Genomic DNA, 15635 nt, shown 5'->3' on the forward strand with positions numbered 1-15635 from the left:
ACATTTCTTTACATATATTCATGACTACTGTGCTCTTACTAGAAAATTCTAGTAGTTGCATGTGTTTTTCAAACACTGCTCTCTGATGGGTGGAATTATCTTAATTTCTGCTGACATATCTATCAGTGACCATGTCACCACAGAAGGTAGTGGCTGGTTGTGTAGGTAGGGCTGCCTGTGTGTACAAGGAAGAGAGGGAAGCAAAGGCAAACTGAGTAGTGCAACCATTCCTAAAATACACACTGAGTTAGTCCCCTCTGGCTACTGTAAAGTCTGAGCTCAGTGTGCCATAAATTTTCTGAAATCCTCTGTAGGCAGTAGTGGAAAACAGCTTACGCCCAGCACTCCCAAGCTCCGGGTTTGGGCTGTGTGCATACATTTGGGTCTGTTTATTTTTGCTCACAAGGCCTCTCCTTTCCCACTCTCTGGAGTTGGCTTGGCACAGTGCCACACTCTGCAGAAATACGGGACCTAACTTAAGAGTTAGCTCATTTTATTGCTAAAGGAGAGTACAGTACTTTGTCTCAGTCAGTATACCCCTCTTCTCAGAGACTTATATTCTGCTTATGCTAAGTTTTGTTCTGAACTTTTTTATCTATCCATTATCTGTGTATTGCCTGTGTGTTATTTAGGAGGAACAGAGGGATAAATGCCAAAGGGGAAACTGAGGACAAAAAGAGGAAAATGTGGGGATGAGGGGAGCGAGAAGGATGAAGATGTGAGGAGATTGGAAAACAACAGTGAAGACTTATCTCTATGAGCCCATCATGCTGGTATTCATGGTTTTCTTGAGTGCTAGCAAATCGAAAGAACTGAGCTGTGAACTTTTTTCCAAGTGACAGGGAAGGGACATGGGATAGGAAGTGTTTGAGCAATGAAAGCCATACACAGAAAACAGTGTTGCCTATTTAGGGACTGACCCATGAGAAGAAACTTCTGTTAATATTCACCTGTTTCTCAAGGTCTGATAACATGGTTCTCTACTACATGAAGTGTTACAAGAACTTCTAGTAGTCACCTGGATACCACTGTATTCATTGAGTTTAAAAAGTCCCCAGGTAACTTAAAATGTCTCTGAAGCCTCACTTCTGAGGTTAATCATTTCATTAAGTGACATTTATTTGGGAATTAGCTCTTCCCGAAGTGGATGGAGTTAAATAGAGACAAAGGAGCAGCTTACACATCTGAAGTCTGCATTATAACTAAGGTGTGGGATGCTTGAGTTGCAGTCTAGCTTCAGTAGCTAAACCTGGTCTAGCAAGACTGTCAAAGGAAAGCAGAGGGCTAAAGGAAAGGAAACAATATGCAATAAGCTCTCAGAAAAAGCTATTTGCACTCATACCTAGAAATGCTAGTTATAATAATTTTCAGAATTGGACATTCTTAACCTGGAAGAACAGCCCATTATCTTCATTACTCATATCCTACATCTTCTTAGGTTTCCTGAGGAAATTACCCCAATTCCTGCCTTGACCAGAAGTTTTTCCTCTCTTTTTTTTTAAACCCGTTTTATGTCACTAAAGTATGTACTTTCACCCAGAGGGAACTTGGCCAGGAGAGTGATACCCAGAAGTGTACCGCTCTCTCTAAAACCACTTGTCTAGGAGAGCGGGGCGTGGTGCACCTGCGGCGCCGGGGTGAGCTGCTGCGGGCCTGCCTGGCGCTGTCCCACGCTGGCTCCGTGCTGATAACCACGGGATTTCCCACCCACTGCGCCCACGAGCCGCCCGAGGAGAACGACGGCCCCCCGGGAGCCCTTGCCATCGCAGCCATGCTGCAGGCCTTGGAGAAGCAGGTTGCCATAGTTACAGATCAGCGAGCCATGGATCTGAATAAAAAGATTATGGAAGAAGCTGTTCAACTAGGTAAGAGACACGGTTTTTTTCAGTTTTTATCTTTCTAATTTGAGCCAAGGCTTGCTTCAGTTTTAATCTGTCACTTAGTACAGGAGTTTTTTTCCCCAGAGAATGAATCAGAATTCATCCTCTAAGCTCTGCTCAGCATTGCTACGATGACATTTTGTTAAACCTAGCTGGCATCAAGTTAATGTGTACATATCTGGGTACTGATTCTGGATGAGTTGCTTGGGATAAATTCTGGATGTCTGCTCTTATTCTTGTAGACCTGTTTTCTACCTCAAGGTCCTGTTTAATAGCATTTACATTGAAACAAGTTTAAATTAAAATAAAAATACAGGGAGCTCATCAAGAATTGTATAAAGTTCTTGATTTTAATTCTTACTGTTCTAGCAATTTTGCTTTCTTTTTTTTTTTAAATTCACTCAAACACACATCAAACAAAAGGAAAAGTATTTAGTATCTGAATTTCATTTTGCTTTCCTTTAGGAATCCTGAAGAAACCCATCCCTCTACTGAGTTATCAAAGGCAAAATGCTGATTCAGCTTTAATGTTTTTGTGTGAGAATGGGAATCCTGGAAGACCTAGGTACGTATTCCGTTTCTGAGAATGGGTCACACCTCTACTGTGCAAAACTATAATAAAAATAAGGACCATGGTCTGAGAAGGCACAATGGCTACAAGTAAATCCTTAAGACTTGGAATGAGCAGAACAAACTTCGAACCCAAACACTGTTATTGGACCACACACAGAGTACAGAATTCCACATTATTCTGCAATTATGCACTTCTGGGGTACAAAAAGGAAACAATTCTTCATATATCAATAGCTCTTTTCCTTCAAAAAACTGCTAGAAGTTTTTCAGCTGTTATTCTGGAAATATATATACACACACTATATATTATTTTACCAATTTTTAAATCAGTGAGAAGATCAAAAAGTATTATATCAAAATCAGTGAAAGAGCTATGAAAAGAGCTGTGGAGTGTGTTCATTTTCTAGAGCTTTAGCTCTAGTATGACAACTGGGGAATATGACCTGACTTAATAGTCTTGTGTGTTTGTAGTGGTGTGATTAGGGTTAATGCACTGGAGAATTTGCTAAGTAGCTGTTTGCTCATTTCATGACTTAGCAGGCAACTTAAATTTCCTTGAAGTAGGCATACATTACTCATTTTTATTCATCTTTCCTCATAAAGTATTTTAATGTAGTTGCCTTCAGTTTGTATTCTTTAATAAAAAGGTCTTTCACCCTGGTATTTGCTTCATTAGCTTATTCAATTCCCATTTCTTTCCACAGGTTAGTGTGTACTGTAATAGTATGCATGATACTGTTTTCATTTTTTGTGTATTGTTTTAAAAATGTCTTTTATAGCTATGCTTAATAAAAGTACAGGCAGATTCTATTTAAATTGGTCCCTTAGTCCCAAAAAGCTGAAGTAATTTTTTAGGTAGACAACTAACCTGCTGAAGGTCTCTAGAATCACTGTAGATACCCACCCACAAGAACATTAAGTAATTCAGCAGAATTAGTAATCTCTTGACAGTAAAATTGGAGAAACAGAAGCAAAATAACTTAATTCTAACATACAGTGGCAGAACTGAGTACTAAAGTTCTACTTAAAATGTAGGAGAGCCACAGCACATCTGCCTGCTTTCATAACCAACAAAATAGCCATACACTTAAAAAATAAATCCCCCAAATCTAAAGACCCAAACCCACACATTGCCTAACTAGAAACAGTTGAATATTTGTCAAGCAATGTACTTTAAGCAGAAAATATATTTGCACTAACACGGATTTAGATGATCATTAGTTTTCCACTTTTTTGTTTTCTTTGAATACACTCGCAGAGTGCAAGTGTATTAATATTTTACAAGATACCACCTGCTTTAATGTGGAACAGAGGCAGGCCAGATGGCTGACCCAAACGATTGCTGGCTAGGAGGATTGCATGAGCTTCTCCATTTCTTGATAGCAAATGTGGTTTGGGGGAGCTGCACTAAAGCTATTAAAAAAAAAACTGAGCTAGCCTTTGAAAAAAAAACCCACAGAGAACTACATTCAGAAATAACAAAACAGTATCCAAGTTTTACCTTGAATCCCAAATGGTCAAGAAGTAGAACCAAGCACAAGCAGCCAACAGAAGAATTTTTCATGTGAAAATCACAGCTTTGACTTTTCCCCTCTGTTTTTTCATTCACCTCTAACCAGATTTGATCACCTGGTAGCAATAGAGCGTGCTGGGATGGCTGCTGATGGCAATTATTACAATGCCAGGAAAGTTAACATTAAACATCTTGTGGATCCCATAGATGAACTATTTTTAGCTGCACAAACCATTCCAGGGGTCACAACAACAGGTAAGTGTGAGTTTGTGTGACTTCTCAGAAGCAAGAGAAGCACAAAACAGGACCTCTTAGTGGTAGTGAAGGGGAGCAGGAGGCAGGTGCTGAGTAGCTGCTTTCAGGCTACAGCCATTTGTTGGTTGAATTTGAAGAGACCATTGCTGGAGAAAAATGGCAAGTTTCTATTATAGGATTCTCACAGTCAAAAAAAAAAAAAAAGTTGATTTCAAAGTTATTTAAGGGAAAAAAAGCAAGGCCAGGTGTATTACCTGTACGTAAGTGTATGTACATACACTCTAAGTGGAGTTTTTAATAGTGAATCCATTCTGTATTTTATGTGTTAAAGGCAGCATAGAAAGTAAATGGTTATTGGATGGTAACATTACTTATTAAAGTATTGGGTTTATGATTGTTACACCTAAGTTAAATCAGCAATCTGGATAGAATCTTTGTTTATATTGTCTTTAGCAGTACATCCCTTTAAGCAGGAATTACATACTTGCATCTATTATAATAGTGCCTTCTCTAACAAAATATGTGTGTACAGTAAGAATCCTTAAAGGAATGCCTTGTCCTTCCCACCAAAACAACATTGCCCTTTGCTAGTCCCTCTAACGAGAATGCTTTTGTCAGCATGCTGCTCCTCTCTTTAGGCAATAAACCTTTTTTTCTTGAAAACTTATTCGTATCTGGTTTTGAAAAAATATGCCATAGACCATTGTACAACATTCTTGTACAATCAAATGCTTCCTGCTACCATGTGTGGCCCAAATGAGAGGTTTGGAGATATATAATCCCTATAAATATTAAAATTAAATTGGAAATAAGTACCCAGGCCAGACTGCCACATCAGAACATGTCTGCTAATTTAGCTTTTTTTCTTCTTATAGTGCTGTGGACTTGCTTCTAAGTGTTACCAAAAGTATGGGAACTTTGGCTTCTCAGTTTTGTTGTTTTTCAAATGTTTCCACAGAATTTAGAGAGCTTCTGCAGAGTTAATTCATGGTCTGATTTCACTGTATTGGTATCATTTAAAAGCTGTGCAGCAGAGGACTTCACTGATTTTTTTTATTATTGTAAAATTTGCAATACTTTGTATTTAGATTTAATTCAGTTTTTTTCCTATTCATAAGAAGTACCTTCCAACATTCAAAAGGAAGTACTCTAGATGGCACTGTCTTGGCAATCTCAACAGAGGACAAAGATCGACTAAGTATAGGAGAAGCTCTGTTTTGTAAAGATGTCTGGCAAAATGCCTCAGAGCTTTATCTGCTGCTGTTAGTTTCAACTCTTGTCCCTGATTTTAGGTTGTTGATACAAGAACTTGATCTCTCCAGCTACTTACATAACATCACAACCTGATTCCTTTAGTAAAAATACCCTAATCTCTTCAAATATCTCCCTCAGCAGCTCAAGGTATATTATTCATTTGCTGGAGTTAGGAATGTTCTGCCAGCTGAGAATTTGAATCTATTCAGCAGAATGTAGTTTGTTTCAAACATTCTCTGAATATTCAAATATTCTACAAATTGCAATTAATAAAAAATACCACAGGCTTGTGAAAAAGAAGAAAAGCAGTTATTCAGATTCACTATGTCTCAGTGCTGTGAACTTTCTCTAAAGAGATATCTGCATAGAAAATAGTTTAACAAGTCGGAGGCTTCAAAGGACAATGAAGGAATCTGCTCTCATCTCCCACGGCATTTGTGTATGTGGGTATTCTGCTCTGGGGAACTAATTGAGTATCTATAGAAAAAAACTGTAATTGTTTCTTGCACTGTCTGTTACCTAGTTAACATTTCTTGTTTTGCTTATCACACTAATTTTTTGTATCTGTTTTTTGTAATTGGGCAGCAATTTCTTGGGTTGGCTGTTGGGTTTTTCAATGCGTTTCTGCAAAGCTTAGTTTAACTTAGCCACTGGGCTGTGGCCTTTGTGTCTTGTCCCATTACTGATAGCAGTGTATTGCTACTGATGAGGATCAATTTTTTTCTGGTGGGGCTATCTTCAACTTTCTATATGGTCAGTAGGAATTTGGAGGCATATGACTGGTTCCAAAATAAATGCAAACATTGTACATCATTAGGGTGGAGTACTCGAATAGCCTTATGGGCTAGAATACTAGAAAGATCAAGTTTTCAGCCTACAGAAGTTCTTTATATAGTATGCTCCATGGCAAGAACCACTGTGTCAGTAGGTGGAGAGGGGAAATGTTAGAGCATTTGTTACATGCTGATTAATTGCTGTCAAGTTCCATTTAAAACAAGATCTGTGTTTTTAAAAAAATCTGATCCTGTAGTTTGACCACAGACAAAGCATGAGCAATGCTTACAATTGTATGGGTACTGACATCCTAAAAACTCAAGGAGTAAGGAGCAGCCTTGAGGAATTCACAGAGTAAGAAAACATGAAAGGCTGAGTTTGGAAGGGACTAATTTTCCACATAAGACTGAAATGAAAGATTAAGAGATGTACTGGAACCACATATGACTTTTTTCAGCTGTCATACAATTGACATAGCTATATGCTATTTATGTAGGAGCTGATTAAAAGCTTTCCAAAGTACTGCATGAAAAAATGGGGTCACACATTTCCCTTTCATAAAGATTTTTAGCACAGAAGACTGGCATCTCCTGCATATTTCATGAATGTAGTTTCAGAAAACAATGTAGTCAGTGGGAACGTGCATGGAAGATCCAGCAGAACTATTTTTCCTTTGCCTGGAAAGCAATTGGGCCTTTAGAAGAGGATTTATCTTGCCTATTTTCAGACATCTATATTTGAGATGTCTGCCTTGGGGTGAGATGAACTGAATGTGTGAAGGGAGTGTTTCTTTCTGCTGACTTTAAAAGCAGTGTAACTGACTGGCTCGTGTGGATGGCTGTGTTTGCACAGGTGAATTTCACTCTGGAGATCTACAGTAAAACAGATCTCTGGCAATGTGTGGAGGAAGAAGAAAACAGATGGGACAGGAGACTTTTTCAGTGGGGTGTTCTTTTCCTCCCAGTGTCACACAAATGGGATACATCCACAGCAGTAGATCTCCTAATCGTGCTGCCATCCTGGTGACAGGACTCCCACAAAGACAAGAAAAGCAAAGCAGGACTGATAGAAAAAGCCCTGAGCAGTGGATATCTTTCAGTTAAAGAAACTGTTGGTTATCTTCATGGGACAAGAAATTCATCTTAGCCTTTTTAAAGAATATTAGGAGCAAAAATTTTAATTTTGAGTATAAGAAAAATCAGATTCTTACAAAGCAGAACTTCCATATTTATATATGAGGATAGAAGCACCAGGATTGAATCAATACCTGTTTGAAAAGTACTACCAATGAACAGATTTTTGAAAGCACCATTAACTCCCAATGGTGAAATAAATGTGAGCAGATTATTAAAGATAAAAAAAAGTAGCTGTTCCATGGCAAATCATTTTACGTAAGCTATGTGTCACTCAGTTATGCCCCACTTGACTGGATAGACTTAAGGAATCAAATAAAAAATTGCTGCTGAGAAATAACTTTCCATTTCACTTAAAGAAGAAATTTGCTACAGACACATGAGATATTTATGCAGTAACTAAAAGTGTTAAATTTACCAGTTTTCAGGGCTGAAGTGTAAATTATAAATATTGTAATTTCTCTCCTGTAACACATGCTATGCATTAGAGCACAGTCATATTTCAAATTCAAATCTGATACATTGCAGCGAGGACTTGGAGCTCTTCACTGTTCTGTTTCACAGACATTGTCTAGGATTTTTCTGTAAAATCTTCAAATTGAAGACAATGCCATTCAGACTAACAGATGAAAGAGAAATTTTAGTTTCCAACTAAATAGATGAAATTTTTTAGTATGTTTTTAATATATTGATGAGAGATTAGAGGTGCTATCCAGCTTTTATGTAAACTGCTAGTTTATATGTTACCTTCATCTCCAGGTCTCTAAATGACATCTGACAACTTTATGTCCTAAATATAGGGTTGCCCAGAATTTTTCTGAAATTACACAGATCCCACTAATTTCACTAAAATCACTAAGACAGATACACAGTATTTCTATTTGTGCAACAAAAATCAATGCCCCACATGCAGTACATAAGAGCACTTTAAAAAATAAAGACTAGCTGTCGTTTTGGTAAATGACTATGGAAAATGAAAACAGTAATAGTACACAGGGCTGGGCTCTTTGGGTACTGTGGCACATTAGTGATCTGTATCAAACAGATGGGCAGTGCAGTCAGGCCTACTTCTGCCCAAATCCTTATGTATATTTTTGCTTGTCTTTCTGCAGTAGTTACTATTTCTATTCTGGTTTTTTTTGATTAAAGCTTGTAACAAGCCAAAGTTTTCTATGCTTGCTGTATTATAGAATTGCCAGCTAATTTCTCAGGTTTATTTTGGTTTAATTTTCTATCTTCTCTCTCTTGATGTACTTGTGATAATGCAGTACATAGAACACTCATGTAAGACCTTCCATAAGCAAAGTTTATTGTCTTAATTCTGTCTGCAGTTCACAACCACTTGATAGTTTTGATCTCTTTTGTATGCACACAATGTACAGTGTACATTGCTTGTATAAACCTAGAGGCTGGCATGTAATAGATGATGCTTTCAGCTATTTCATTCACAGTCTTCTGTTTTTAGGCAGTGTGGATGAAAAAGGATAAACCATCTCATATGGAGCTGTGAACTGTCACAGCAACTGTGGGGAAGACACTGGATGCCTTCTAGAGGGATTGTCATTTATATGCTGTGTTCATACTCATTTTGTCTTCTTCTCTTTTATAAAGGTGTTGGAGATGGAGGAAATGAATTAGGAATGGGCAAAGTAAAAGATGCTGTAAAGAAGCACATAAAAAATGGAGATGTTATAGCTTGTGATGTTGAAGCTGATTTTACTGTTGTAGCTGGTAAGGGATTTTTGGTGGGGTGGGACAGTAGCTGGTGTTTGAGAATAGAACTGACAAGGAAACATTTGTCTTTTCCCTGGCAAACGAATCTATCTCAGTATTATGTACGTTTTCTGAAGAGTTAAGGTCCTGTTGCTTCAGAAGAACTGACTGAAAATTGAGAATGTTCAATGAACAAAGTGTATTTAATTGGAAATAGGGCAAATCCTGAGTATTCTTGAAAAATCACACATTGTATAAAATCACAGAACCATAGAATCCATCCAAAAATGGCTTGGGTTTGAATGAACCTTGAAGATCATCCAGTTCCTACTCCTCCTGCCATGGGCAGGAAACCTTTCACTAGACCAGGTTACTCAATAACAAAAATCCATAAGGAAGACTGCAGAAGTGATCTGTGTGGGAATTAAAATGTCTGTGCACATACAAATTTTCAGTATAATTGATAAACTTCTGTGAGTGTGCTCGTATCAGGCATAAATTAGTCATATTGCTCCTTTACAAAGAGATAAGTTCTTTCAATAATCACTCAAGGACAAATGTACATTCTTAATATTCAACTGAAGTTGAATGTTACAGTTAAAATTCTCTTATACACCAGCATGAAATAAAATTCACAGTGAGAGAGAGGTGTTCAGCAAGGACCAACTTGTGAACTGGATGGTCTGTATTGTTCTTGGGCTCAGATTTCTCTGTTCCTAACCCAGGTGTCTCTGACACACTCTGGACACTAAGCAGCCAATTTTTGCAGTCTGGTTTCAGTGTCACTTTTGCAGGGGTCTCTAACTGGGGTGGCTATGCCATCGCCTGTGCTCTGTCTGTGCTGCGCTCCTGTGAGATCCACGACCGCTACCTGCGCAGAGCCGTCGGCTTTCCACGGGCACCGAGCCAGAGGCTCTGGCTGCCGGCACTTCCGTCCGTCACCAAGGTAATTCCTGTGCACGAGGGGTTGAGACTTGCTCATGACACATAGATGGAAGTGGCCACCAGCTGCTGAATCCTGCCTAGTCCAGTTCAATACCTTACCTTCACAAGGTTTAAAAGACAGGTGTCTGCTAAGGAAGGCAGGAGCCTCCCTTGGAATGGAAAATGTAACCCCCTTCCCTCCAAATTACTATAATTTTGAAATTAAGGGGCTTTCAGGCAATTATATGAGAAATAGGAATAACAGTTCTTTACTAGTATATATAACAAGGCAATAATACAGAAATACTGGCTTAACCTGACAGAGTCAGGATATGACCTGATACCCTGCTGGGCAGGGTGGTGGTAGCAGTCCCATGAAGGGGTGGCTGAAGCCCTCTTTGAAGTGGTAGATACGGTTCTGTAGAAGCAGTGATCCTGTAGAAGGGTCTGGTCTTCCTCTGAAGGTCCAGTGGTGGTTATGTAGCTCTTGTCCTCTGGGAACCCAGTAGGTGAGGGCTCATTGTGGTGTTCCACACCTCAGATTATATCCAGGTAGGAATGCTTGGTTCCTCCCCCTGGGTGGAGCATCTCACAACGGGATGATGTAATTCTATGAGTCATGCAGTGAGGCTGGATGGCCCATTAACAGAAGATATCTCCTGGAGGGAGTTATCAGGGATGTGTCATGGAAGAGACAAAGAACCCTGCCCCACCTGGTTTTAAGAGCTGGTGATAGAATACATACTTTTGGTTACATCTTACATTGTAACCTAAGACACAAGGTCTTCAGGGACTTTTGGGGATTCCTTGTGAAGAAGCAGCCACACTGTACTTAGACTGTTCCACAAAGGATCCAAAACAGGTTGCAAATAAAAATCCTTCAATATGAATGTGTTCATGTCTTCTAACTTCAAGCAGAAGACAGTGCTACAATTTTATGGGCAATCCAAGAAATCCCTGTATCGAGATACAGTGATTAAAATTCCCTGTTTGCTTCCTTAGCATCATTCATGATTTTATAACTCTCTGTTTTAGTGTCCTTTAGATGTCTGCTTCCAAAATCAAGTCACAGTTCTTATGCAGTAGCCACTCCATACTTCTGATCTTTGTACCGTACTTCTGATCTTTCCACCTTTCTGGAACCTTTCTACAATTAGTTTTGAATGTTTCTAAATTAAAGTTGGAGAAAAACTTGTACATGAATATTTTTAAATGTGTTTTGACTAATGCAGCTCTGTACAGTGTGATATTCTGGGAATGCAAAGGTTTCAGACTGAGAAAAAGTAAAATAACTGAGAGGGGTGAGAAATGACTGTGATCTGTGCTCATCCTGCTAAGCACATGCCTCTATTTTTAACTTGGCAGTGGTTAAAAAAAATCTGTCTATATATACACACACACACACACACACTCTTAATGATTAAATAAGGTTTGTTCCACGTATTTGCAATAACTTAGGAACTTCAAAATTCGGCTTTATTGGCTGAGTGCCTCTATAGAGATTTGGACAAAAGCATTAAGTTTGTGACCTCCAAGAATGCTAAGCAAAATGCAATCCATCTACCATAGAAACTGTCCAAAACAAAGAAGCTTTTCTCCTGAGATGACAGCACATTCTGCATGAAATTCCAACAAAGCACCTTTTAAGTATTTTAGAGTAGATCTCACCATTTTTTTTTTAGTTCTTGCTATCTTAGTTTTTTATCCAGAGGTCGTAAAACTGAAACTGATACCAACACTTGGCACAGCCATATAGTTTAACAAAGCTTATATGGCCCTTTTTAGCACAGTCTTTTCATAAAATAGATTAATTACTTTTCAGTTTTCAATGTTTTTTCCAGTGGCATCTACTGGTTTTTGACCTTTAAATTAATGCATCCTAAAATTACTATGATCAAAATTCCTGGTAATGAGATAGTGTAATTAAATGTCATACTGTGTACAGGAAAACCTTCTTGTTTTTGTTTTACTAAGCTATACAGCTGGGAATATTAATGAGCCAATAATGGGCTACTGAAAGTGCAATACAAAAATCTATTGAGATAAAATTAATGGAAACAGTTTTCTGGAGGAGAGAAAATGACTAAATGTCAGACAAGAAAATATATCTTTAATTATAAATCACACAACAGTGAACAATGCAGAAGATTGAATACATTAGTATTCACATACTCCATTAGTATAAAAAAATCAGACCATTTATGTTTATATGGCTACTTTCTGCAAAATTCATCTTCATTTAATGGTATAATAATTGCCCTAGTGAGATAATGAGCAACACCACACAGATCCATCTTGGTGTTTATAGTTGTATTTGTAATTGAAAAGAGGACATTTGAAGGAGTGCCTAAGCAGCAGACAGCTGTCTTATCATGTGCTTTATTTTTGTTCAAAAAATGTCACTTCCATGAATGCTGTAGGTCATAATTACTAAGTGAAGACTTCCCCTGAAACACCAACATTATTTCCCTGCAGGCTCTTGTTCAAGCAGTGTCAGGGCTGCGCTGCCAAACCCCAGAACTGTGGAGCTCTCCCTTCCCACTGAACAGCAAACTCAGATTGTTCTGTGCTCCTGGATCAGCCTTTACACACATCTTAGCGACAGATGCTGCAAAGCATTTGTTCCGTGGCGAGAACTGCAGGAGCAAGAAACAATTGGACCTAAACAATCTTTGCTTACCTTTACCTTTGCTTACCTACTAATTTGATTATGGTATTGGCTTGGCTTTTCAGATGTTTGTAGTATTGTTATATCAAAGTGACTGTAATGAAATTAATTCATTCATACTTATCCAAATGTAGCTAATGCTAAACATCTTACGGTCAACTCTGCATTTCATTGCATCTCACAATCAGGTTAATATATCAATCATTTGTTCTTTTACTGAACTCTTCATTAATGGCAGCGTATTAACTGTATTGTTTGGGGTTTTTTTAAATGATGACCTCTAAGAATATGAACTATATTATAAATATATGAAGGTGTGATGTATTTTTAGTATGCTTTATTACCTTTGCCATTCATAAGGAAGTTGTTCCCGTGAATAAAGCACAAACTAACAAGGTATTTTTCTATTTTTCTGATTATTTTTTCTGGTTACTCCACTCCCAACATAATGATTTACTGAAGAGAGAACTGTGGTCAAATTGCAGCACTGTACAGCTAAGGAAGCGTGCTGTACATTGTATTTGCTTATTACAAATGGAAACAGTAGCATTTGATGACAAACTATGGTTTATCAGGCATAGTTATGTAGCATTAAGCAAGCAAACTTTTTTACCTCATATAAGCAGATCAGAGAGCTCTAATATGTAAATACGTAGCAGAAACCATTCATTTTAGAGATTACATTTTGTGTATCCAATTTGGGCATCTCTTTTGCGACCCAGGAGATCTCCTTTGTCCTTAAGCATTTAGATACACTCAGTGCTAAGAGAAACCTCTGTAGTGCAGAAAGATCAGTTGTATATTTGCATTCATATATATGAACATTCATATGATATAAACTGATGTATATTTATAATTTTATAAATTACAAAGTAGCAAATTTCATGCTACTAATGTGTCCTGATAATTTCCTTACATAGATGCATCACTGCTGACACCATGTAACTATGCATATTTCTCCTTTAGTAGAAAACCAGACCCTCATTTAATTTTGTTGCAGCTAAGAACTAGGATGTTTTACCAGGAAATAAAAGACAGATCTTTAGAAAGTGCATTCAGAAAGCAAGTTACAAAATTAAACTGAATTGGTCATACAGGGCATGCTTTGCTTCATTCAGAAATGATTACATTTTGACCATGTACTCTATTATGTAAAATACAACCATATTGTGTCTAAATTCAGATCTACAGCTCCTGTATTCTTTGTGGTTTAGAAGTGTTCCTGGAAAAAGTCCTAACATTTGATAAGAGTAGATATTTTAACGTTATAATTTTTTTTCATGATTCATTTGTGTCCAGGAGATAAAGAACTTTGCTGGAGTTTATTGTGTGGTAATGTCAAACAAGAAGTGTTAAAACCTAGAGAACTCTTTGTCAAGGACACTGGTAGGACTGTTCCAGTAGCAATTTCCATGCAAGTGGAAATGGCATGGTAGACAAAGACCAGAAAAGGCATTCCTAGCAAAGAAAGGGAGGAAAAGATAGGTAGGTGAGTGTTTCAAGGTCTTACATAACTTATCACCGGGTTGGTGTAGGGGAAGCTAGGATTTTTGTTTTCTTGGATTTTTATTAATAGAATTCAAGAAATAAATTCTCAGTATAGTAAATGCTAAAAAAATAGAAAGAGTTTTACTGTGTACATTTCATAACAAATGAAAAGCAGAGCCGTTGATGGCAGACATGCGTCCACTTGAAACCAGATCTTCAAATTTCACTGTTCCCTGTGGTTTTTTCAGAGCTCATTTTATTCCATCTTTTCATCCCACAATGCTAACTGGCCCATAGCTCACAAAAAAGCATTTTGTTCCTTCTGTGTACTTTTACAGCTCAACTTGGAACATGCTTTGTTATCTGCTTATATTAGTTAAGCAAGAAAATAACTAGTTCTAAACAAAGTTTATGCTATTTCAGACCATGCCAAGGAAGCACAATTTCTGAGGTTGTTTTGTCCCCACTTCTTCCCTAAGCAACCAAAATTCTCATAAAATCAGTAAGAAAAAGGGAAGAGAGGGCCAAAGGCACGGAGAGATCAGAGAAGCTGCAGAAAAGTGAGTGTGCAGCCCATCCAGGTGCTCTCTATAACCTTTTCTCCTGGTGCATCCTCTTTCCCTTCTGTTCTTTTCTTTAAAAATGCAGCTGCAGCCAGCTGGATGCAGCTGCCACAGATGGATTTTTGAGATACTTTGGGTGGAGGTTCCTCTGATTCTGATTTTTGCAATATAGGAACTTGAAACCAGGCAAAAAATGATAGATGTTTCTGAATTGACACTAATGTTCTGTTTGAGGGAGTGTGGAGAACAATAATATTCAGTAATTAAATAGCAGTCAAGGGTATAAACCATCTGACACTCCCTGAGCTCCAGATGCTAAACATATTCTTTGGGACGAGATAGTACTTGCAAGTTGATGGCAAAATAAATATGGAGGATATGGTCAGTCTCTCCCAGAATTAAAATAAAGATCTTGATGACTGCTCTTGTCTGATTCAGAATTTTAATTATACTCCGTTTCTTTGTTTTTTAAGGAAGAAAAGCTTCTGAAAACACTTGTGCAGCTCGGGGTCCGCAGTGGCAATACTGCCAGTCTAGAGATGGAAGTGGACGGGCTGCCCTTCTACAACACCCATTCACTTATGATTGAAAAGCTGCTGCAAGAAGCACAGCAGTGACTGCCCCTAATGATTTCTGCATCAAGAGTTGCTCCGATGTCATTTCCTTATTCTTGAGGCTCTCACAAGGTGTAAAAGACCAAAAAAAAGATGATTTTTCATCTCTGGTGTCTGGACCACACACAGCCTTTCATTGTTATCCTTACAACATCTCTGTGCAACAAGAAGAGGGTATCATCACCATGACTTGGTCTACCTTTCTTTTCTGTAATTTTAAAATGGAGAATGAATATTAAATGATTTATGATAAGAGGTGATCTGGCTTTTACAAAGAAACCAT

At 37.9% G+C, this 15635-nt stretch overlaps 1 protein-coding gene across 16 annotated transcripts in view; it reads left to right on the top strand.

Annotated features, from left to right (window-relative positions):
* DGLUCY (D-glutamate cyclase) overlaps positions 1–15607 on the top strand; it is a 48435-nt gene extending 32828 nt beyond the window's left edge. For 13 of the 16 annotated variants that reach the window (XM_042047162.1, XM_042047148.1, XM_042047154.1 and 10 more), the window contains 6 exons: positions 1605–1865; positions 2346–2445; positions 4073–4221; positions 8994–9113; positions 9890–10041; positions 12495–14592. In XM_042047162.1, coding sequence (XP_041903096.1) covers positions 1605–1865; positions 2346–2445; positions 4073–4221; positions 8994–9113; positions 9890–10041; positions 12495–12722 — 1010 coding nt within the window. In that variant the 3' untranslated portion in view covers positions 12723–14592. The other 3 variants (XM_042047161.1, XM_042047163.1, XM_042047164.1) reach the window with 3 other exon arrangements.
* Positions 15608–15635: the final 28 nt, after the last annotated feature.

The sequence above is a fragment of the Corvus kubaryi genome, unplaced genomic scaffold, assembly GCF_017639235.1.
Source record: "Corvus kubaryi isolate FWS band 111438036 unplaced genomic scaffold, C.kubaryi_AGA036_p1.0 66, whole genome shotgun sequence".
NCBI lineage: Eukaryota > Metazoa > Chordata > Aves > Passeriformes > Corvidae > Corvus > Corvus kubaryi.